Source organism: Phalacrocorax carbo, chromosome 6 (genome assembly GCF_963921805.1).
Source record: "Phalacrocorax carbo chromosome 6, bPhaCar2.1, whole genome shotgun sequence".
In the NCBI taxonomy this organism is placed as follows: Eukaryota; Metazoa; Chordata; class Aves; order Suliformes; family Phalacrocoracidae; genus Phalacrocorax; species Phalacrocorax carbo.
Genome location: NC_087518.1, coordinates 48,269,852 through 48,294,781, shown reverse-complemented (window position 1 = coordinate 48,294,781; position 24,930 = coordinate 48,269,852). Strand labels below are relative to the sequence as shown.

Sequence of the window (24,930 nt, the reverse complement as noted above, 5' to 3'; positions counted from 1 at the left end):
AACCGTTCTCCCCTCCATATGTTTCCCATATGTATACTTTTTATTATTCACCCTTTTCTATCAATAACTTCCAGTACTTGGAATTTATGTGCAGTATTTAATAGCTGGTGTGAATGTCGAAAGAATCTTGGTAAGATGTTATGTGTCAAAAAGCGATCATGTTACAGTGTGATGGATTAATATGAAGAAACAGCTTGATGGCAAGGTATTCATCTTTTTTTTTTAATGACAACACTAATACATTTGTTTCAGTTCTGAAATTAATTTCCTAATATTAAGAAAGGTCAAAATGAACGAGACGCATATGAGCCTTTTTGTCATCTCTAACAAATTATCCAAAACAAGCCTGTCAGATCAAAAGGGATAACATTTTGAGTAATAAATGTTAGTACTGATTAACTGGTCAAAGTTAATTCTTTTCAGGAATTGCTATGTGCAAAAGGTAGAAACCCATTAATTTGATTTTAAAAAATATTTTTTTTCTGTCATGTTTTTAGTACAGTTTTTTTGGAAATAGGCCTACCAAGTGCCTTCTGTGAATGTTCCGTCTGTTAGATGGAACAACCTGAAGATAGTATCTTCAGCAGTACTCAGATTGGAATATACGTCAACTGTTGAACAAGTCAACTGAACATTAAAGAAATATCCCCCAATTTATGCAACATTCTTGAATTTAGGCTCAAATTCAGGAAATACAAAAGCTTCTGTATTGCAAGTGGTCTCCTGAATTTCAGCCTTGAAATGCAGGTATTTTTGAAGTAATTTGAAATGTAAGTGGGAAAATAATCAAAAGAAAAGGGGAGAGGGTGTTTTGCAGTTCTCACTGATTTGCAGATCCCACTTTTCAGTGGGATTATGGTGGGGGTTTCTCCTGAAAGATCTGCTCTCGTAAATATGCAATGATTTAACGTCCAGTTACAGAATCCTGAACCTTAAATAAAAAAAAAAAAAAAAAAGGAATACCTTCATTATGACTGGTTCAAACTGGTAAGGGCAGGCTTATCACTAGGGCTGGATTGCTCTTCTGGGTATGTTTAGTATGTTCAGAGGCTTTGAATGGTTAGAAACTCCTTAGGGTGAGAATCCTTTAGAGATAAACTACGGTTCCCTCAGGTGAATCAGGACCAGTCCAAGGACAATAGCCAACAATGTCCACTAGATGTTACAGGCTGCTCACATTTGCCACCTATGGGACTTTTTCAGAAAAGAAAAATGGTCCCTTCATCCTTGTTTCACAAACACCACACACACTGTGGGAAAGGTTATACTCAGTAGTCCCCAAATTTTTTAAGAAATTGTTATGAGCACCTGGTTATAAAGCCAGCATGCACATAATTTAAATAGAATTTTAGGAGCCTGCATTTCCCAGATGAAAATCTAGCCCAGCTCTCCAGGGACCAGATGTGATTCATAGGAGGCAATTTGCTGGCAGAGTGTCTGCATCACAAAACAACGACAGACTTGTCCTGGTTGTCCAACAGTACCAGCTGGGCTAACAAAAATTATTACCTCTCCTCCTAAATGCCTTGCTTCTTTTCTATTCTGAAACCATGGTGGCCACAATAACATTACACCTCACCCCACAAGAATACCCTCATGTCTCCCAGAAGTCTTCACTGTGTAGTCCAACCAAACTTTTTTACATTTTTGCAAGATGATTTCACAGAAACCGCAGGTGATGAACACAGAGAGCACTGTGCCATAGCATGCAGGGCAGAAGACAGTTAGTTGGTTTCTGTGCCATACTGAATCACTTGCTGGCCTGAGAAAGGGTTGCTCTTAATTTAAACCACACAACTGCAGTTCTTTTCCTGGGCAAGTAACATTTTCAGCTTAATGCTACCTTCTGTCCTCTCCTGGTGAATTCAGCTGCTGCTGTATCAATTTTCAGAGAATCCAGTGCAGTTTCCAAGCCTCTCTGTAATTCAGCTTCCTGATTAGAAATATTGACATAGCATTTACTCATCCAGCTCACAGTGGATACCTTTGGAGGCATGGGCCCACCAGTGCCTCCAGAAATATCTGAGTTACTCTAAAATCACATCCTCCACCACTGTGTATCCTCCTATATAGGACCATGTACTACAAGTACCCTCTCAGTGATTTCCACAGAACTACTAAATAGTGGGTGATGGTTCTGACACAGCGAATATCCAAAGATTTTCTCTGTGCCAGTGTTCAATCACTTAGAAAATTAGTCCCTTTTTCTGTTTTAATTGGGAGACTACTACGGCAATCTGACAGAACCCAGAGTAAGGGAAGTATTCCCCTTAACTTATTCCTGTTAACTTATGCTGCTAAACCTTTGGTCAACTCTAAGTAAATTATTTTCTCTTTGGAGCTTATGTAAGTCAAAAAAATCTAGAAGAGAGCACAAAGTTAGGTGACAGGGAGGGGAGAAATATGCTGGATTCTGATAATTGCTCTTCTCAGAATAAAGGATTTCCAATTTATTACAGTTGCAAGGATTTCTGCAGCATAGAGAAGACTATATCAGTCCATACATATTAACACAAGATTGGGCTCTCTGTTATATCAACACTTTTCCAAAACAGACAGCAGCATGACTAATCTCAAAGCTCAAAAAAAGAAAGTGTCTCCTCTTTGTTTGGCCTCTGAAAACTTCCAAATATATTTTTTTAAAATGCGCCATTCTCTTCACCTCCTCCTGCTACCAAAAAAGAATCCACCCCACCCCCCAAAAAATAAAACCAAAATGCAAAACAAAACAAAATCACACACAAAATGAGAATCCCTGAGAAGAATTTAAAGTGAAAGAGCTTATTCAAAAATAAAACACAAAGAGAAAACCTCCAGTGGTAGATTCCTTCTAACCGGTGAATTTATTCTGAACTCAGTGTGGAGAACTGAGTAAAATAAAGGTCAGACCCTGTGCTGGGAATTCCCCTGACCTTTCAGGCTGTATCCATCATCGGTATTACATAGAATGTGCCATTTATCACACCAAACAGAGAGCAAATCTTTAACTCCTTTTCTCTTCCCAACAGTACAGACCCAAAAATTATTCAGATTTTAAAGCGCAATCAATGTTTATCCAGATTCTACCTCTTTGGGCTCCTCACTTCTCCAACCACTGAATATACAGTAGGCAACTGATAAAGCAGGGAGCATATGAGAACCAATGTGTCTTGGGGAGGTGGGTGTGAAGGGGTGGATAAAAAATGCATTTGAAAAGGCCTTTTAAAAAGGGTCTGCTTTCCTACTGACACCTAGCCCATTTGAATGATATTTGTGAAAAACCTCTCCTGAATTCAGGATCATATCTAGGGAAGCCTGTCATTGTTGAAGAGAAGGATTCTTTGAAAGTTTCAGGCCTTTAGAAAGCATCAGGTAATTGTTCTGCTGTGCTTTCTACAGAAGTTTGGCACCTGCTTAAAATAGATTTGGCTAGTTTTTAAGGAGCCCTCCAGCTGTGAAAGCACTGTGGAATGGGCTGCTGCAAGCTGTATGGAGCAGCCCAACCCCGCAGCACACAGCCTTGCTCACCACCACGGCTGAACTTTTCTGACACAGAAGTTTCTAATTTTCTCCTTACCCCTTCTGATAGCAAAGTAAGATCAGTCCAGGAGTGGAGACCAGAAGAAGAAAGAGAAGATGGGGAGAAGCTATTGCCATGTGGGGATTCAGCATCCTCAGAGCCATGGTGATCAGACTAGCACTGCCCCTCCTCCAAGAGCCTCCAGTACTTGCTCCAGAGAAGAAAATGAACAAGTGAGGGTGATAGGGTCTAACACAACCACACTGGGAGCAGTGGAAGGGAAGCCTGGAACAATCCCACCTCCGTCTAACTGTCCTCCTGGGTTTACAGCTGCATTCCTGCCCCGAAAATACAGGGACCTCCTGAGACCTGTTCTCTGGGATGCCCCAGCTCGGCTTTCCAGATCAGGCAGTTTATGGAAGGATTCAGAGCAAGCCCCCTCAACCCCAGCATAGGGATCTCTTCTTTCCCCTAAAAGTGTGCCTAAGCCACACAGTGCCTTGGTGCCGTTCTGTGTCTTCTGCTTGCATTTGATACACACATTACCAGCACTAAGGACCAATTTGGGAGCTCCCAAGCTTCCCCCTCACAGAGCATGAAGGAAGACAGAGCAGTTGCCAGGATATTTATAAAAGGGCAACTATATTTGCAGAAGGTTAAACAGGCTAATGCATGATATGAGCATCTGTGTCATGAATCAATGATTAAAGTAAAGTCTCTTTCATCAAAATTCAGCTATCTCAACCATGGTAAATAATAGGCTAATTAGGCATCTGCTGATTCGATGTCCAAAGGGACAGGCCAGTTTCTGGCACAAAGTGAAATATTTGTTGCACCAGTAAAAAGTCATTTTCAAGCCTGTGAACCACCTACAGCAAAAGGGATCAGCTCCTTCCTTTTCCAAATGATACTCCCCACAGGGAGGAAAACGAGATCACCTCCACCTTCCTCTTCCTGCTGGCAGTACTTACAAACTGACCCAGGTGGGAGAAGCCAGTGCCTGATCCAGTGTGAGATGAATATGAAACTTAAGACCTAACTTTTAAAATGTCAATTGCTTAGAAAGGAAGAAGTGGGAAACTGTAATGGTCTCTCTGCCCAAATGTGTCAACTCTAAGGTTTGAAATTTAAATACAGTCACAAGGGGAAAGAATTTCACCAGATAAGAAAATAGGCAGATTTGGTAACAACAGTCCTTGCATGGACTTAGCCAACCATGACATGCTTACGGCCTAATAACTTCTAGCAAAGGTACATGCTTCATTTGATTCCTGACTGCTTCTCTTCCCTTCCCCCTCAAATTAGGCTCACCTTCCTGTTCAATTTTCCTTTGGCTCGGTAGGTGCACCTTAACACAGAAATCAATGCACCATCTTGTTGTGGTGGGGATAGCAGCATGCTTCGCAGCTGGTTGTGGCTGTGGTACCGCTGCAGTGGCAAATCCATTTGAACAATGGCCAGGTTTAAGAGGTGGTCTTCTAAGGTTCATTGAAATAACCCCAGAATTGCAAGGATTATATTCCAGTAGTGAGGCAGCAGATGCATCTTTATTCAGAAAAAATGCCATTTCTTCCCAAGCACTCTTATCTATCCCTCACACATAGCTCTAAGATTCCTTCAAGCGGTGGAGTGCCGCTGCCAGGTGACTGAATACCTGAAAGCCACTTGGCACCAGGCAGTCCCTCAAGCAAAATTAGTAACTAGCTTTCCTGTCTGACACACCTTTGAAAACAGCCAGGTAGAGCTTTTTGTCTCAAGATCCCTCATTTGGCTGGACATTGGATAGGAGGACAAGTCGTCAAAGGAGACAAGTTGGTAACCCCCTTCTATAATACCATAGGAATAGTCAGCAACTCCCCCGAGAAGTCTAATGAACTGTTTTTTAGAAGGATTTCTTCTCTTAGCACACCACTGTAATGCATCAGCAAGGCTCTGTATGCTCTAAAACAAACTGACCATGTGCCTGCTATGGCATTCCCTGGACTCCTGCATTGCTCCCCTGGGACAGACTAGATTTTTCCACGGCAGCTTGCAGCAGATTTAAGAATGGAAAGTTTTGCTGAATGCAATATGGTCATGAATAACACGAGGAGTTTAATAACCTGTGTGTTATTTATTTTGCTGCTAAATTCAATCCATCCACTTTATTACATCCAAGGGTGTCACCTCACGAAATATGTCAAGCCTGCTCAGTTATTGCCCAATGTACAGTAAAGCTGTTTCCCTCATATTCCATGAGGTTATTCAAAATTACTTTAAAATGCCTACTACTACAAGAAGTTCAGGGGAGAGCTAACATCCTCTCTCTGCCCTTCTGTCTCCATTTGTCTGGCTGACTATTTGTCCTTCTGCACCTTCAGCGAAATTTCAGCAAGGTTTTTCATACATATCCTGTCTGAGAATTGTTTCTGAAAGCTACAATCCTCAAGGCCATTGCCAGATGCATTTTTAAAGATACTGTGAGAGGGGAGAAAAAAGCAAATGATCTTAAAAATATCCTCCTTTTGCAAATATAATTTCTGATGTCAATCTGTTGCAACGAAATTGGCCCTTTACATATTCTTAGTTATTAAACATAAGTCACTTTACCCTCTGAATACTTGTGTCTTACCCTCCTCTCCTTTAATTTTAGTGCACAAGGAGTGAGTAGCACCATGATAAAAGTATGGACTAAAAAGTATAATTAGTTCAGATGAGCAGAGGAAAGTTAAATTAAATGGAGTTACTGGTACTGAAATAATAAAGCTCAGAGAAAGCTGCAACAGCATCCACATGCTTGCATACCAGAACTAGCTATTTTGTTTATGAAAGTGACAGTCAAAGCATCCCAATTTTGAGATGTTCAGAAACCAAGTGTACCTTGCCATGCCCAGGACTGATGGAAATAATGCTGTTTGTCTTTCAAAGCTTCAGTATGGATGCAGAGGTGCTTTCTAGACAGCCAGATTAGAGAAATTTGACCCAAACATACAGATGCATGAATAAGCAAGTCTATATTTAGGGTTGGCTTTGGAAATAATTTTTCCCCCAGTCTGTCGTTCCCCATTTACATCTGACCTTACAGGCCATGACAAAAGCCACCTACAGAGCACATTGTTCCACAAGCAGACTTCTACTAGGAGCCTTCCTATGGAGTTTAACTGCTTCCGTGGTCATTCCATGGCCAGGATTTTGAGTGCAAAAGGCACAAGAGAGCCATTTCCAGGAACAGGGAGACTACAGCATGGACTGGAAGAACCCATGTGCATGCCTTTCCTATCTGGGGACCAAAGGGTCAAAGCCTTCTGGATCAGAGCTAGGAACTGCTGCTGCAGACAAGTCCCTGCCTTGAAGACTGAGAGAAAGTGGGCAACCCGCGGGGCTGAGAGCTGAAGAGAGGCTTGGTTAAACTCAAGACATGGTGTTGAGGAGAACTCTCACACTCAGTCTAAACAGCTGCCAAGCACTAATCTAAGTGGGTTTTAGAGTACATAGGGAGTAAGTATGGATTTCAGGATAACTTTAAACATTTGCATATCCTAAGGTAAATCAGTATCACTCTGCCCACCCTTTGTGAAATGTAACAATTCCCTGAGCAGACTTTTTGAGCGTCACCTATGCATTACTACAACTACTCTACGAGGCTGAAGAAAACAATGGCCAAGTGAAGGCTATACGTAGGGAGGGATAATTAAATCTGTTCTGTCTGCAGTCTGTTCTAGGAGTTCCAGTCCAAAGGAAAAAAACCCTAAAATATACCATCAACTCCTAGTGTGGTTCAAGAGGACATCGACTTCATTATTAACGAAGTTAGCCAGGCTGTAAAGCTAGTTCTCCAAAGTTCAGCTTATTCTCTCTACAGGGTCCTGAAAGAGGGTGGCAGCTGGCAGTGCACTCCAGCCAACTCTCCATCACACAACTTAGAGAAGGAAAATTCCTATCAGGTCATCTAGCCAGGCTCTGAGTTCCTGCAGGATGGCTCCCTACAGCTAACTGAGGGGCTGTGCTCCAATTAGCACGGACCTTTTTGATTTGTGTCAGCCTGCAAAGCCAGATGGCAGCTTCTCCTTGGCATTTGGGGTCTGGGTACCCGGTGCAGACCACAGTTTTTGTAATGGCCTGGTTAATGGCTCCCAAGCTTTATTCCAAATGCTGTGGTCTCTCCCTGAACTGCAGCGTAACTAGATCCAATCGTACTTCTGAACTCCACAGGGAAGAGATGCAGATAAATACCTTTGCAAAATACATAATCAACAGGAAAACAATGCATAAAACATACTATAGGTGTAATATATGTATAGACACATACACATATGCTTTTCGTACTGCTTTCAGTGCACAGATATTAATGGTTTCAGATGATAAATCAATCTGAACGGCTAAAAGCAGCTACAGTAATCATTTACAGCTTCCACTGACTTGAGTAGAAGATACTGGCACTCTCAGAACAAGACTGAAAGCTAAAATAATATTTCACGTGGATGAATTTGTGTGTTTCAGATCTAGAAAACTGCATTTGAAGTTATTTTCACTAATAACATAAAATCACAATATCTGTTATGATATAAATTTTCATTGCCCTTTGCTATTACTATATGCCAGAAATCAACAAAGTCATTTGCAAACACTCTGTACAGAATACCACCTCGTTATACAACAGTCATATGTATCAGTTTGACTAACACAGCCAATAATTGCTAAATATTTGGTTTTGCAGACAACAATCTACTATTGTGACAGATGTAAAATCCTTCCAACAACACACTAGGTCGGACGGGCGGCTTTGCACTACTTTCTAGCCAACCCACTCCAAATCGTACATTCCAAGGGTCTCTAGAGTGCAACTGAGTAGCTCACTGCCTTTCTTCCTCGAATCTTGTTAGAAAGTAACTGTGCCACTTGGAGAATGCTCTTTGGAATTAACAGACTAGAACCTGGATGAGATGGCATGAAGCAATCAGCATTTTTTGGCTTTCAAGGAGAAGAAAAAAAATGAAAATGGTTTGCCCTTTAAATCAACTAATCTCTCCTCCACCTGGGACTCTGGGAAAAAAACAACCTAATAGTCTAGTAGCTAGTCCTGCTCTCTCACGACCACCACTTCCCAACAATAGTCTCAGGCCTCTTGCTTTTAAAAACAGTCTAAAACACATCAAATTATTCTGCCATGATGAGAGATATACATCATTGCAGAGCTAGAATAATTCTTATTTCAAAGGACATCTGGGATTTTGTGCTAGGAAAATCAGGTAAACGGTTTTAAATTGTTTTCTAAACAAAAAGCCAAATCTCCCAAGCAGTATTAGGAGATTAAGCCGTTCTTACTTCTACAGCTCTATGTTAGTTGCCACAAGTAATAATTCAGGCTCAGAACTTTTTCTCTTAGCTTTTGCCTTCTAGTGAAAATTCCTTGTTGAACTGAGCAAGGAAGGAGAGAACTAAGTCATTTGTCAATCTGGACAATAGCCCACCTTCCTTCCTCACTGTTCTTACTCCTGGCTCAAGTCAGTTTCAGCAACTTTTATATTTTTTTAAAGGAAAGGAATGCTCAGCTTATTGGAAAATAAAATTCATAGGTGTTCTTGCACAGCATTGTTATCATGGCTTTCATTTTCAAACAACTGAAAGTTAGGCTAACCTTTAAACGTTCCTGCATTGCTTGGGAGACAAAACAAACATGACAAAAAACATACTCTTTCTAATTTTAGAATCATCCAAGTCTGACATGTGCCAGATACCAACACATGCCATTTTCCTGAGTCACCAACATGTGGCATCCTGCTGCTCTGGCTTTCACACACTGAGGTTGAGGGATGATGGAATGAGTCTGCTGGTGGCAGTAATAGTCTGGTACCCTTAGCAACATTTGGTGAACTGTGAACCTTTGCTTACATCAGGCCAGATCAATACAGCCATTATCAAGGGACATAAACAGACTAAAAAGCTGTCTCTATTGCATGAGTTAACTGCAGCAAGAGGAGAACATCCAACTCCTGAAGGGCAGACTCACCAACCAAGCACAGGCAATAATGTTTCCATAGACTACAAGTCATCAGGGAGGATTAAATCTACTCCTGCTGAGATTTAATTCTACAGTGAGTACTCTTTTTGTGGGAAGTCATAAAACACCGCAAATTCCCTGGTGGAAGGCCAACACTAAGATGAAGGCAGTTTATTTTCAAAAAATACAAAACAATGGATTAGCTGAACTCAGAACAGAAAAAGATTTTTCTTGATGTACATCTAAGTAAACAGCCTTCAAATAGCGCTCGACTGATGGGGTCTTTTCCAGAGGTGACTCCATTTCAGTAGGGCATAAACTGGTTCCTAACTTGCATTTAAACTTTGGAACTTTGGATTTAAGTTATAATGAGACAGGGCAGGATACTATTTCAGAAGGTGCTTTTGAAAATCCAAACCTAAATGCAAGATATTCAGTTAGAAAATGATCTTTTAGGGGACAGTCCATAAATAAAAACGTTTAAAGCAACAACCTCTTTAACACAATAAAATGGTAACACTAGTAGCATTACATTTTATGCAGTGTTATTAATTGAGCAAAAGCATCAAAACAACCGAAACCCCCCATCAAATTCTATACATCAATACATAAAAAAAGGTAAACCAGACCAAAATGCCGTGACGAAGAAAGGAGCGAAGCTGTACTCGCATTACAAACTTTGCATGCAAATCATTTTGCAGAACTCCCTTTTCAGCAATATTAAGTGCATTGTTCACTTCTCCTCCCTGCTGCAAACACTCCATGGCGTGTGTTCATCTTAACTTAGATTTTGCTGTTTACGCTCAGGCGACCATCTGTTTCTTTTAGACATATATTTATGTGAACCAAGGGTTATCAGTCCTCATAATGGGATCCTTCCTCTTCTGACCACATTTTGAGAAATAGTGACGATAATTATCAGCATTGTCTCTAAAGGAGTAAACCCAACAGAAGTGAGGGAGGCAGCTCACATGTTGGAGTGCCCCAGCTTTCTGCACACTCAGGCAGACTTGTCACATCAAGTATGTTCAGGTTCTGCATCTCAGGCCATCAAAGTGACTCAACTCAGTAATCCTGCTCTATACTGCGATTTCCTCTATGTCAGTTCCCAGAAGGTAGATATACTGAAGAGAAAAGCAAATACTTCATTTGAAAAAAAATTTAAAAAAAAAGAAAAAATGAAAAAAAGAGAAAAATATATGAAAAAAAAAAAAAAAGAATTTAACAACCTTACCAGCACAGGGATTGGGTTTTGAAGACATTTGGAAAAGATTTGAAATTCCAGATGCTCTTGTGAGATAAACCCTCTAAGCTCTTTTGGATCAGTCATTCTCTCTAACAGCTAAGCCACCAGAAGTTGGGGAAGCTCAGACTTTGATGCCCATTTAGGAAAACCATGATGGATGATATTTAGTACTTTGTAAGTCAGACTAGATTATCACGGTGATTCCTGTCTGGTTTTAAAAACCTATTGATCCACTGGTGTCAACACTGCAGAAGACAGCAAGTAGAAGCTTTCAAAATACTTATAAGATGGGGACTATGCTAACTTTGATGCTGTAAAATTCCAACATCACAACGTATCTCCTGACGAGAAGAAAATTAAACTTCTGCTAATTAATACATTAATTTTAATTGGATATTTCACAGGACATGTAGTAATCAGATTCTGAAAAGATGACTGAATTCATCCATATAGGAAACAACAATCATTCATGTTAACTCTGACTTGAAAGAGTTAAGCTACTAATATAGTTTTCTTGTCTGAGGAACCTTTCCAGCAGTTTTGCATATAGTGTTCCTCTGGGTTTGGGATAGTTTCTAAGCATATACTAGTGAAGATAGTCAGCAGAAAAGCTTTAACAAGAATAGGAATTAAGTCTTGTTCCAGCGCAGCTTAAGCAACACTATGAATAGGTCACATACATCATGAAAACCAGCCATGAAATATAAGAACTTGCAGGCATCCAGAGACTGATTAACGATTCAAATAAGCAATTTCTTTGCATAATAGCACTTAGGGAACATTATAGACACAGACCCCATTCAACAGCTTAAACTGGGCTCTAGATCAAGAAAACATATGCAAAACTGCAGGGCTGCTGCCTGCAAAATCCAGCTAGTAATGCTACTGGCATTAAGCTATTTCTGATGCCTATGAGTCTAAAAGTGCAGGTTTTCAGGTTTAAGAAAAAGAATAACTCTGGAAGCATCTCTGCTTCATTATAATTCTCATAGGATGAGATTTCAAAAAGGCAAAGATCCCGGCAACTTGAAACCATAAAGGGTATATATCTATTATACTTTTCAAAAGCGCAACAGTATTATTCGTTCAGCTCTAGTCATCCACTCTGTAACTAAAGCCTATCTGCCTAAAATATCCCCATTGGATCCATTAGTTACTGTACCTTTCTTTAAGCTGTTAGGCAGCTGCTGTGTTCTTTTGACAGGATTCCTGTGCTTAGGCCCAGGCTCTGAATGACACAGTAAAATGGGCACTAGATGAAAATAAACAGAGGAATTTAATCCAGGCTACAGGATTATTTGGGACTACTATTTTGGAATGAGGTATGCCAAGAAATCAAGGGACCTAGCCTATACCTTTGTGTATTGTCACAAAGACAATATAATGGCCTCCACTGAGGATAATTCTCTTTTATCTAGGGACATCATATAGTTTGTAAGCTTTCCTCTTCCCATTCTAAATACAGTTTCACATCTTTCTTTGGCAATTTAGTGGTACAGCATGGCACTGCATACTACCTCCACCAGGGTTCAGATAGCCTCAAGCACCTTAATTACAGGAATGCAGAGGTACACAGGATAATCAGAAGGGAAGAACAGAGCTTTCTTTTAGGCAGAACAAATACTACTGTTTGCCCATAAAACTGATAGTCCCAATCCAGCCATCGTACAGCCACCCCCTTCTGCTTGATTCTCAGAATAGTACCAGAGACCGTCAGGGGCAGTAGCAGGAGCAGTGTTCTTTGCCATGCAGGAACTCATATAATATAATCACTGTCCATACAGAGATCCTTGGATGTGGGCAGCACAGGATGTTTAAGAATACAACGCAAGAAAAAAAACACAAATATGAACAACGCTTCCCCTAGTAATTACATCCCTGGTTTTGGCAGCTTGTAGGTAAACATATGAAGTACCATAGTGATGAATCTAACACAGTATTTGCCTCCTTGAGCACAGGTGATCATTGATAGGGTATTTTAAAAGCCATCTTACGAACTTCTTTCCCAAGTGGTATTATATTACTAACTGGCACTGGACTTTTCTCATTGTCTGCTTCTTTGACTTGATTTCCCTTCCTCTTCATCACAGAGACACACAAGTGTCTTTGCATGTATTGACACTGGACTTCATCTGCCATATTATCACTCAGTATCATAAGATCTTTCTGTGGTGCAACTTTGACTGCATCAAATAACTGTATAGCATTAGAAAAATCCATTAATTATTTTTTAATGCATAATTTATTAATATTTTGAATAATCCCAAGCAATCTGCACAGGTAACTTTCACCTGATGTGAAAACTCACTTCTAACTTCATTTCTTTTTAATCTTAAGGAAAGATTGGATGACATATCCAATGACAATTTGGATTCTTAATTTCTTTAAAATCATTTGGTTAGCCACTTTGCCAAAGCTTTTCAGAAATCCAAAATATGCAACAGGTAGTGGATTGCCTTTATCTTCATGTTTGTCAGTTCAACCAAAAAAGGCTAACGGATTTATGAGGTACAAATTCCTCTTCCAAAATGATACGTACCATTAAACCACTGTTATCCATGTTATCGGACTTGTCCCTTATAAAAAGCAGCTCTAATTTGGGAATTCCCTCTAGGCTTCTCACAGTGAACACCAAAGCAAATAATTCATTTAGCTTTTCTGCAAAGACATTATTTTCCTTGAGCACTTCTTTTACATCTTGATCATCTATCAAACTTATAGACCTTCAGGCAGGCTTCTTGTCTCTGATGTGTTTGAAAAAGTTTTTATTATTAGTTTTTATGCCTTTAGCAAGTTATTCTCCAAAATTGTTTTTGTCCTCTATTATTATGGTTTGCATTTAACTTGCCAGAATGTACTGGGGATTTTTCCTTAGTTCATTTGGGCAAGACTTCAAAGGCTGTCCTTTTAATGCTAATGACCTTCTTCAGTCTAATAATCCCCTTTGCTAACTTCTCATGTGACCTTTTATAAAGTTGTGGAGTTTTTCAAATAGGGGTAATACGCTTACTCGCTAATGGTAAGGCTGCAAATATGCATTCCTACAATGGTGATCTTGTATAGCTGCCATGTCACCTGAAAGTGTTATTTTGCTCTGCTTTACCCTTTTAGCTACAGCTTTTAGGTTTCTCTCCATTTTATGATGGTCCCCTTTCAGAAGTGTGTGCCAATCTAAGGACTTTTTGGCTTTTCTACTCTACCAGGAATGATAAATTTGAGCATGTTTGTATTTATTATTAAAGAATGATTCTTTGAGAATTACATCTTCAATCAAGGCTTAATCCTTGCTCAGAGATAAGTAAAAAATCTAGTCTTCTCTTTTGGGCTCTCTGATTTCTTGTTTCAAGATTACAATTTTAAAAGTATATAAATGCAGTTTCTACATCACGTCTGATCATGACATTCTCTGAGTCCTTATTGCTTCTTTGATAAGCGTGAGCATACCATTATAAAGATGCTTACTGTTACCATCCCATTTTGGCATGAAATTTTCATGCATAGAGATTATAAGATTGTTCATTACCTCTTGATATGATTCTGTGCCCCTCCCCACCCCCCCACCCCACCCCCCCTTTTTCTGAGCTTTCTTTTAACTATAATATCACTTCTCCACTGGCTTGGTTTCCTCTGCTATTCGTGAATAATTTTATACTACTATTCCAGTGCACACTGATTGAGATGCTATTATGTCAATATCCTCATTTAAAATCAGCATTTCACTTTACCCATCTTCATTGCATACATTGGGCTAATTGTCCACTGACTGGGTAAGCCTCTATTACAGCTATCTTGCACCAGCAGAATAGCACGAACAGACATAGTTAGGTCAAACACTTGGCCAGCTGTCTGTAAATCATTTCTGAATACTAAGAGCTCTTTTGTATTAAATGAAAAAGCCCTGGCAGTGACTTTGCCCCTGCGTCTTAAAAGGCAAATGCAATCCCAGGCGGAAAATTGAGCTACATGAACAAAGGGCATGTTCCCAATGCTGTCTGAAGCAGGAAAAATAAAATGGATCAGCTCATTCCTGGCATTTCCACTTGCATCCTGTGAGAAGCCCCATCTCTAAGAAGCTCTGGCAAGAGCCAGCTGGAATTGACTGCTGTATCGCTCAGGAACTCATTCTCCTCAGTGCTCATCAGTTCAAATGCAACCATTGACTGAAGCAGACTTGTCAGTGACCTTGACTCTGACCCAGTTTATAGAAGCACTTGGGGGAGGAGCAGAAGCAAAGGGGGAATTTTTCATAAGTGGATAAAAAAATATCTCAAACCCTGTGTCTCACTCAAAAACAGAGAAGAGGAGGAGAAACATGAAACCAGAATTACTGAGGAGGAGTTTAAACATGTCTGCCAGACTCAGGGAAACTCTCAACACAGCACTGAACACATCAGTCACTCCCTGATTAATGCTACTAAAAAAAAATTTTAAAAAAGGCCTCTCTCCCCAGTGCAGGTACTGAAAGAGCAATTTGATAACATCACAACTGTAAGACTCGCAGAAAGAAGAAGCAGAAAGAAGATGCAAGACAGCAAGAAAGGAATCCACACTGAACCACTCTTGTACATTCAAACCAAGAAAAAATGTGTGTTATATAAAGGGAATATTTTCCTCCATTGACAAGGGGTAAATTCTTTGAAGACATGGCTCTGATTCAACAGCAGGGTGCTGGCAGATGCCCTTAGAAAAATAGAGAACATGGCTGTACATCTTCAAAAAAATATTTTAGGAGACACTATTTCCTCAGAGGGATATTTGAGTTGTGTTCAGGCCCCTAGGCATGTCCCAGGAAAATACAACCATGTTTTGATGGTAGAGAGGATACTAAAGCTTTGATGGATAATATTTTGCTCCAAGGTAAAAGAGAGGAGTTTGACTAAAGGCCCTGAAGATCTGTGAAAAGAGACAGAGCTGCTGAGCTAAAACTAAGAAAGCAACAATGCAAGTTCCATGTAATAGCAATAAAACACCTGGAAGAAAAGGTAAGATGTACAGTAGAACACTGCAAAGAGGAGGTCATAACTAACATGTCCACTGCAAATAAAAAAGAGCAGTACAAAGATTTCTCAGAATGGCAAATCACAGGAGAAAAAAACAAGTGTGCCTGATTTAGATGTTTAAAGCAGCAACCTACAAATACTACTTCACATATACCCCAAGTCACAGGATGCAGATATTAATATACTTAAGAAACTGAAAGACTCAGCTGAAGGGGTACTTATCTAGATATATGATAGTGAACCACACACTGATTTGTCTACAATGATTCAAGCAGGTGTTTGAGTGTAATGGAGAACAGCTTAGGTACAAATGAAAACTGACCATGGCATTGAATCAAAGGAGATTTGGGCTTTAGTCTCTGGGATTAAAATGTTTCATTCTTCTTTGGGAGATAAATTTTAGCTGACACTGTTCTTATTCTAGATACAAACATTACTCAATGGGGAGAGCAAAAAACCAACCAAGCAAAGAAACCACAACCTGTGTCAGAGGTTACTACTACAGTGATATGATTAGCACATTGACTACAAATAGAGAGAAATTTGGTAACTGCAGACACATTCCCTGGAGCATCTAGAGTATTTGACAAAAGTATAGTGGAGCATCATTCAGAGCTAGATTATGAACACATCAAAGTGATCGAAACAAAACAAAACCAACCAAAAAGCTTGTCTAATTTAGATGAAACATGGCATGTAATTCCGAGAGTCTTTGCAAAAAATAAGTCTGTTAGCAGAGGGTGGCCTGAACAGCGCTCCCCTTCCATGACTATCACTTTAAGGAGGAGTTCACAGTTCCAGGTGGAACTTCATCTAATGGTGTCAATGATTCCTAAGATGTTACCAAAGAAATTATATATTCATTTTTATATATACATTTATATATATGAAGATATACACGTAGGCAGTTTACATGTTGAAAACAAATCAAAGAGAAGGAACAAAGATCATAGATTAATTGGAGACACGAAGGGAATCTGTAGAGGTTATTGAGTCTATTCGACTGCCTCAAAAGGGAATTAACTCTATCTAAACCTTTCCCAATAAACACCTGTCATAAAACCCTCCAGTGGTAAAGATTCAGCATTCAGTAAATAATCTACTCTAGTGCCAAACTAGCTCGGCTGCTAGCAAATGTCTCGTAATATTGTATGTGTTTAAAGGACTGTGGGAAGGAAGATGCTAAGATCAGAAGCTGCTTCACCTAGCAGAAATATAGGACATATTAATAGATCAGGAAATAATGTTTACTCCACAACAAAGTGGAAGTAGATGTCTTAAAATTGAGTGAAAGAAACTGAGAATTCTTCTCAACTGTTACTCCCACTGTCACGAGATTGCTTATCAGAAAATACCACAGCTAACAAACTGATCTTGCAAATCACATTTATTTCTGTCAGCAGATACCCGATATATTCATATTTAACAATGGGAAGAGTTTAACGGGAATATCTTTAAACAGTCTATATGAAGTATAACGTTAGCTAGAGCATTAGTAACACAATGCTAGCCCAGCAGTAAGGTGCGAAATAGTCAAAATCCTAAGCACCTAATAGCAAAAGCTACACAATCAGACACTGATCTGTACATCGCATTGTTAAATTATGCCCTGGCACCAGTGAAACAAAGGTTGCCTTTACTACCATTTTGTTCAACAGAAAACTGAAATAAGAATGATACTTGCAACACTAAAAAGTTACACTTCAGTCAACAGGGACTTGGCAAGACAGAAGCAGTACAGGGCATTTCTACAATGTCAACAGTCTGGCATGAACACAAGCATTGCCACAGAAAGCAGCCACAGGGTTATCATAGTTGAACACATACTGCATAAGAAGAGGTAATATCTCTTCTGATTTCAGGAGGAGAGAAATAAGAGGCAGCACGTTGGCTGTTTTGCCTGAGAAGAACTCAGGGTAACATGCACTACATTAGGTTGAGAATTGTTGGCAAAAAAATGGTGCCTGATGATAGCTGTTTTGATATCTGAGCAAAAACCATCAGGTACAAATGACAACACAGAATACCTGAGGGACTATCTGAACATCACTTCCTAGTAGGTTGTTAAAATTCAATATTGTGTTAACAATGATCATTCATTACTATTGTGTTGTTTAGCTGGGGAAGGAAGTCTGAGAGCTCTGCTAACAGCAAAATGGAGCCAGGTAGCATGTTATGCTACAGATCTCATTACCCTATGTTAATCTGTTATGACTCCATATACCAGATGATGCAGACCTCAGCTGATTTGTTTGGCTCTGAGTGATTTCTGAGCAATACCAAACTCCAACCCACAGCCTTTCCCAATATTTATTAACATCCAAACTGGCTTCGGCTGGGATGAGAGTCAGCTTATAATTTTCCAGTGAAATACATTCCACTTTGCTGCTCCAATTTATAATAGGAACAAGGGAGATGATGAGGGAAAAGAAGAACAGAAAACAATTGCTTCCAGTCATTCAAATGTTAGATTAGATAATACTACTTGTGGGCTTATAGTATAAGAAGCCTAAGTGCACAATTTTGATGTGAAACGCTTGCAAAATCTGTTATTATACTTTATTTGTCAACTATCCAGCATCACATTGATGATAATACTAATAACATAATTTCACAAGGCAAGTGGAAGTAGAGCCTCTAAGATTGACACAATTTGCAGGACTGGCAAAAGTAAAATTTATGTCACACTCCAGGAAAGTACATGCAGCTCAGACACCAGCTGCATTTTTCTTAATGTTGATTTGTCTGGTGATGAATGTAACACCGCCAAAGCCACAGAGGATGGGAGGTCACTAAAGCAATGCTGCCATTAGGGGTAGTTGCAAGCTGTAAAATATCAGTTACAGGTTTCTAAGTCTTCATTTTGTGGCCTAGTTTTCCATGGAACAAGAACATTTCCCTCAAAATATGGCACTGCCTTTATAATCAGGGACATTAGAAAAAAAATAAAATATCCTGATTTCCATCACTACAAAAGATCAGGATAATGAAAGTAAGGGTTGGATATGAATGTGGAGCACTCCCACGTCACCACACTTTGAACATCGCTCCTGCATAGTCAAAACTGCTGTCCTTGATAGTACGCTCTAAAGACTGCTACTGAAAGGCTAGAAAAGAAGTCGGTTGAACAACAGCATTGATTGTTGCCAGTCTAAACAGTGTCTGAAGACACCAGTCAGTCAGAGCAGCACGCAGAAGGGCAGCAACTAAGGGGCTACATCAAGCATTAACATCTGAATTTCATCTTTGAAAGAGATGGGGAGTGGTCTGGAGTGGTAAAAATATGTAATCTGACAGGGATGAACAGAGCTCAGTACCAGAATAGGAGAAACAAGGTAAAAAGAAAGTCTGTGAACACAGGAGAGAAAGAAACAAGCTGGAACTCAAAAGATCAGCTCAGGCCTTTTCCCCAGGCCAGGCTATCTCTACTGTCTTCCTGCAGTAGTGAAGATGCATGATGTACCAAGGTGAGCCAACCCTAGTGAAGGATATCTATCTGCCTCTAAAGAAGGGTCTAGAGATAGATGATAACAGAACTAGAAGAGTATGCTCAGTACATTTAGAAGAAAGTAGATATATTCTCTTTATGGAGAGGAATGTAGTCATCAGCCAAAGAATCCAGAGTTATATTAACTTATAAGACAAATGTTAATTCATCTGTAGTCTTACTGCTTGCACATCCAAGCCCACCTGGACTGAAAACAAGGCCTCCTCAGGGAAAGGAAGATTAGAAATCTATGCTGGTGTTTAAGTCTAAGCCTGCACATGGGATCTTAAAAAACCTTCTCAAAACATAAAACGTGTCATTCAGCCTTAAATATGCCCCCACCATGCATGCAGTACTGTTTACTCATCCTTTCTTATTACTAATTCTATTGTCAGCAGATACCACAAAGCCCACAGGCAAAGTGTCTTTTTCCCTCCCTCATGCCAGTCCAAAGCAATAGCAGATTGCCATACTCTATCAGTTAATCCATCAGCCCTTGTGGCAGATGTCTCTGTGGTGGATCTAAAGGTTCCAGCCCAGCAGATGACTCAGATTTCAGCACGCTGGGGCTTCATTTCAGCTCTATGTTTTGCTTTGAATCAACAAGATTTAAGACTTTGATATATGTGTGCATGACAAAGGAGATGATAATTAATAAGCACACCCCAGGTGGCTGGTTTTTTGTTTTCTTTTCTTTCTGGTCAGGTCTCCAGCTCACTCAGGGTACAAGGTGAATAGAGTCTAACATAGGAATTATTTGCAGCTTCAGTGACAACAGGAGATAGAAAACAGGCAGAATAGAAGAAAGATGGATGCAAGAAGACAAAAGTACAGTGTTGCAAATGAGAGTGCCTGGGAGCACTGCATCCCATCTCCACATTTTCGTTTGAGGGGGCCAAATCACTTGAAACAGATTCTTCCCAAGCAGTCAGTTGCTGTCTATTCCTTGTCTTCTAGGTCCTAAGAGCTCCAAATAACAGAAATAGTCTATCCCAGTCTTCCTTGGAGAAGGAAAGGGTAGAAATGAGGCAGTGAACTTATCAAGCCTTGGTGAATGACATGAAAAAATGCGATCCCAAGCATCTTGAATTATCTATCTCAAATGAATAGGTACTTCTGATGATATCTGTCCCTGCCTCTGTTTCCTATCCATACAAGGATAATGTATTTGTCTCTCACAGAGGTCCCCCAAATAATAATTAACGCTTCTGAAATGCTCCCAGGGTATAGCAAAGAGCAAAACAAAAAAGCCCACAAGGAGATTAACAATTCCATCCTCAGCTGAATAGCACACAGTAAATACAGGATAGGGCTGCACAACAAACAGTGAAGCTACAACAAAATGCTGAATAGCTGCTTATTATGTGAAAGTTTTCTATTTGGAGAACTCAGTGAGGCAGGGGTCTAGCTGAGAGAATAGCATAAGCCCCTATGATTAAGGGCCACAATGCACCAAGACCAAATTAAAGACCAAATATCACAATGCACATACTCAAGGGGACTGAGCTGGCACTGAACATGCTACCTAAGTTCACGCAACAAATCTCTTTAAAAGAGTGCATTTGCTTGTTGGGAAAAGTCCTGGATGGCCATGCAAAACCTGTCCTCGATCAAGCAGTTCTACTGCGCTCTCTGTCTCTGAGGTTTCACAGTATCCCAGAGATAAGGACTGTTTGGTATCTATATCCTGAGCTTGCCAGTGCTGAGCACTTGATCCCCAGTCCAAAACATTAAGCACCTGCTTAATGTAAGCACACAAGGAACACTGCTGAATTAAATCATATTGTTCACGTGTTTAAATCTAGCTGTGCATATATGTTTTATTAGATTACTTATCTAGTTCATTCTCCAGACAGCTCTCTACTTGAAGTGTGTTATCACGCCCAAGCAGAACTTCCTGGCCCCAGAGTTCAGCTGTTGGAACAGCTCATATGAACATACTTTGATGTACTTCAGACAAAAGTCAGCTGAGTTGGTTTAAACAATACTTGTTCTGAGCTATTTCTGCTAACCTGCTCCTGCATGGTCTGGGTAACCATCTACATCTATCATCTGGTGGAGAGGTGGGAAGGCAGTGATGTCTGGTATATGGGCAGGGAAGGGTACTTAAGAACAGAAATATCTTCAGCCAACAACAGGTGACCTAAAAGAGCAAGTCTCTCACTTCAGTCTCATCTGCAAGGTTGACACCACTAGAAAGAGCTGAGAATATCCCCTTACTTCACCTAGGCCAACACAATGACAGTGACTTACCATCAGGAGTGATTGTTTCAAAATCAATGACATGGAGATCAAAGGCTTCCTATTGTTCTCTGATTTCTTAACCCATCCACTCCCTCTTAAAGGCAATATGGTCATTATGGAATGTGAAACACTTTAAAACTAAAATAAGCAGGCTTTGTAAAACTCAGAAGACCAGAGAACCATAAGTATTTTGGTTTATTTTTATACAGTAGCTACAGTAAACACTCAGTCTTGGCCTGCTCAGTCCTGGAATCACTGTAGCTATGGCACTGTGTGTGTATCTCATACCTACTTCACTTATTTCTGTGTCAGTGTTCCTCCCCCCTCCAGAGTGAATTTTTTTTCAAAGGAAAACAGCTTATCTTCCGTACTGCAGCAGCAGAAGAAAAATCCTCCTATACAGCAATATTTAATATGTGGTTTTATGCTCTTATGGCAGCTAATTTTCCTTAAATGATTTAAGGGAATGAATACATCTAAAAGGCCTGCACTGAGCCATTCTGCAATAGCAACATGAAGCTAAACATCCTTTGCTTTAAACAATCCAATCTCTTGTGGGCAGCTCCTCACTGCAGATCTTGTCTAGAATGGGAGGGTTGAGGGTTATTTTTTATTACATTATTTTTCAGGGAACCTTACTTTGCATTTTATTTCATTTCATATTCCCCAGTGTGGGGACACTTCAGGTGAGGAGAGGGTGGCAGAACAGACATGTTCAAATGCATAATCCCTGATCTGTTGCAGTTTGACAACAGCCCCCCTGCAACTGGTTCACCTGTGCATGCAGCCAACCATCTATCCTGTGTCACTCATCTAAAAGTTACACTCTGCACCTGGACAGTACTTAAAAACTTTAGTAGCCTGAAGTGATTCAAAGCAGGTTTTTATTCTGGAATTCTGTCAGGAGGGGAGAGACGGATTTCTTTATCTCCAGTACTTAATAAAACCAGTCACTGCTAAAGCAGGATGGCACACGTGTGTGCCTATGGCCTCTCTCTGGGGCAGCTGGCATGTCTTCCCTTTTTGTCCCAGCACTTTGGATATGGTCTGTTCATACATAAATTATTTAGATCAGAGGGAAGAAGAATCTGGTATTGCCTGGAAAAAAACAATAATCCCTTATACTGCATTGTATTGCTAAGGGTCTCTAAAACTGTCAGAAAGGCTGGTATTGATTAGAGGATGATAAAACTAGACAAGAAGGTTTTTTTGGTGAGTAGCTAATTCACTGAGAAATGAAACTCTGGAGACCCACCTGAACTTTGCTGGTAGTTTAATAAAAAAAAAACAACATTCCTAGGTAGTATTTTTAAAAAAAAAAAAAAAAACCTGAAAATGAAATGTTGCATTTGTGTTTGAAAGGCTGCTTTTTCTTTCCGTCAGAAGGAAATGGACTGGAACTGGTTCATCTCAGGTTGATCACTGGGAAGGGTGGGAAACAGAGAGATGGAGGGGGAAAAAAAAAATATTTCCATTTCAGACCAACTCTGACCAAACATTTATTCTGATTTTTCATTTTAGCCACCATAGCAAATAAATTTGTTCTTCACACATAGGGCAGCTGGAAACTACCAGCTTTTCAAAGCTTCCCAGAAATGGGACAAAGCTGAAAAGAATTCCCCCCCCCCCCAAGAATAGTTTCATTTTACCACGGTAACTTTTAATAGTTCCAGGATTTGTTGCTTTACTAGCTAGAAGCATTGCTCTACACCCAACTTTCTTGTAATGTTTAAAGACCTCTTCATCCTTGGAAAAAAAAAACAACACTTCCTTCTCAGACAAAGCGGCCTGCATGCTCTCTCCATCATCTAGAAGGAAAATTGTCTTGCTATTTGGGGTAGGAAAGAGACGAAAGACCAGGCTGGTTGTAAAGCTCCTTTCGTTACTTTCCGTCATCAGCACTCTGATACAGCAGGGCTTAGGAGCCTTGGTCACAGGCACAACGCTAGGTGCCACATGAACAAAATAGAAAGACAAATTCTGTGCCAAACAATTAGCAGGCTAAGAAAATATTTTCCATGCAATTGGATTTCACTCCATATGCTTTATCTGTTAACCTATCTTCCTTGTACCTAAAACCCCTTCTGTACAGGTATTACTACTAGCTGAAAGATAAAAAGTCCAATTAAGGTGTGCTGGGAAAACCAGGAGTTAAATTAAAGAAGCTTTTATCCTATACACGATGTAGCCAGGGATAAGAATCCTCTTTCTTTATTAGCAAGGCAAACCAGGTCCTTTTTCACACTAACAGAAAGAAAAAAATATTAGCAAAACTTCAGGGAATTAAAGATCCAAATGCCATTTCCATAATGGGAAGTAAAAAGAAAGGACAAATACCAGGAATCCCATACCTAAAAAATGAATCTTCTATAAAATCTCCTCTTATTTTTTTGGTAGTGATTTTTTCCTACCCATCTCCATCTTCGTTCAGCAGTTTTTCTTAGGTGCCACGTTCAATAATCCTTCTGCGCTTTGATGTCAAACATTCAATAGCTGTCTGCCTCCCTCCCACTTCTCTTCTCCATATTCTCTGCAATCCATCTCCTCTGATTAGCTAAGATTTCACCTTCAAGAACACCCCTGCTTCTCTGAGTGAGCATGAGTGCATGCGTGTGTGTTTATATAATATTTGCAAATATTATCCCCCTCCTGCTCTGCACGCTACATAGCAACCCCTGCCGGAGCTCTGGATTAAACATCAATGCCACTCAGTAATTCAATTTGGGGGGCCTGCTGTTCTGAATCCAGTTCAGGACATCACAAGAGCAGCTCGATTGAATTTAGGCCCTGCTGTCAGAATTATTCCATATTTAATCTGAGCTGAACTTCATTTCAGTTGCTTTCTCCACTCTGATGCTTCCTGTGACAAAAGACACAAACGTTCCTTGATCTTATGCAGTGAGGGTGGTGTTTGCTTGCTTCTCTCTTAATTTGGTTTGCCACTGGATTAAGCCATGTCAGAGTTACTAGCATCTTGTACAACCCTGAAACAGGAGAGAGTCAGTACCTCAGCAAGTGACTGTTCTGGCATCACCTTTCCCTACTCACCGGATTGTTGTACATCTCGATGATGAGCTGTTTCACTCCGTGCAGTGTGGGATGAGCCCAAGGAGATGGATTTGCCCAGTGCCGGTTTAAATCAAACCCCATCAGGGAGCACCTGCATACACAAAACAACACAGACAAAGGACATATATGGGCTGCAGTCTCTTCTGGCTTCAGCTGAAGAATTAAGGCTATATTCTGCAGTTTATATATTTAAACAAGAGATTCTTACAGAAAAACCAAAAGCAAATGCTCTCCCTAGGACAAGGAAAGCTTGCAGCAATGGCCAGTTTTAGAAATAACATGAACAGCAGAGTATTGACCAAAACATCTTTGGTCATTCAGTCTTCTTCCCCTCCACAACACATATGCTCAATGTATACTTTGCCTTTTGCCATCTTTCCACGCTGGCACTGGAAGAGCCTGCTT

The 24,930-nt window shown here is 40.1% G+C and overlaps 1 protein-coding gene across 1 annotated transcript in view; it reads right to left on the bottom strand.

The window, feature by feature from the left end:
- AGBL4 (AGBL carboxypeptidase 4) overlaps nucleotides 1-24,930 on the bottom strand; it is a 984,974-nt gene that overhangs the window by 145,577 nt on the left and 814,467 nt on the right. The window contains exon 9 of the mRNA XM_064455128.1: nucleotides 24,505-24,616. Coding sequence (XP_064311198.1) covers nucleotides 24,505-24,616 — 112 coding nt within the window. The remainder of the gene's footprint in view (nucleotides 1-24,504; nucleotides 24,617-24,930) is intronic.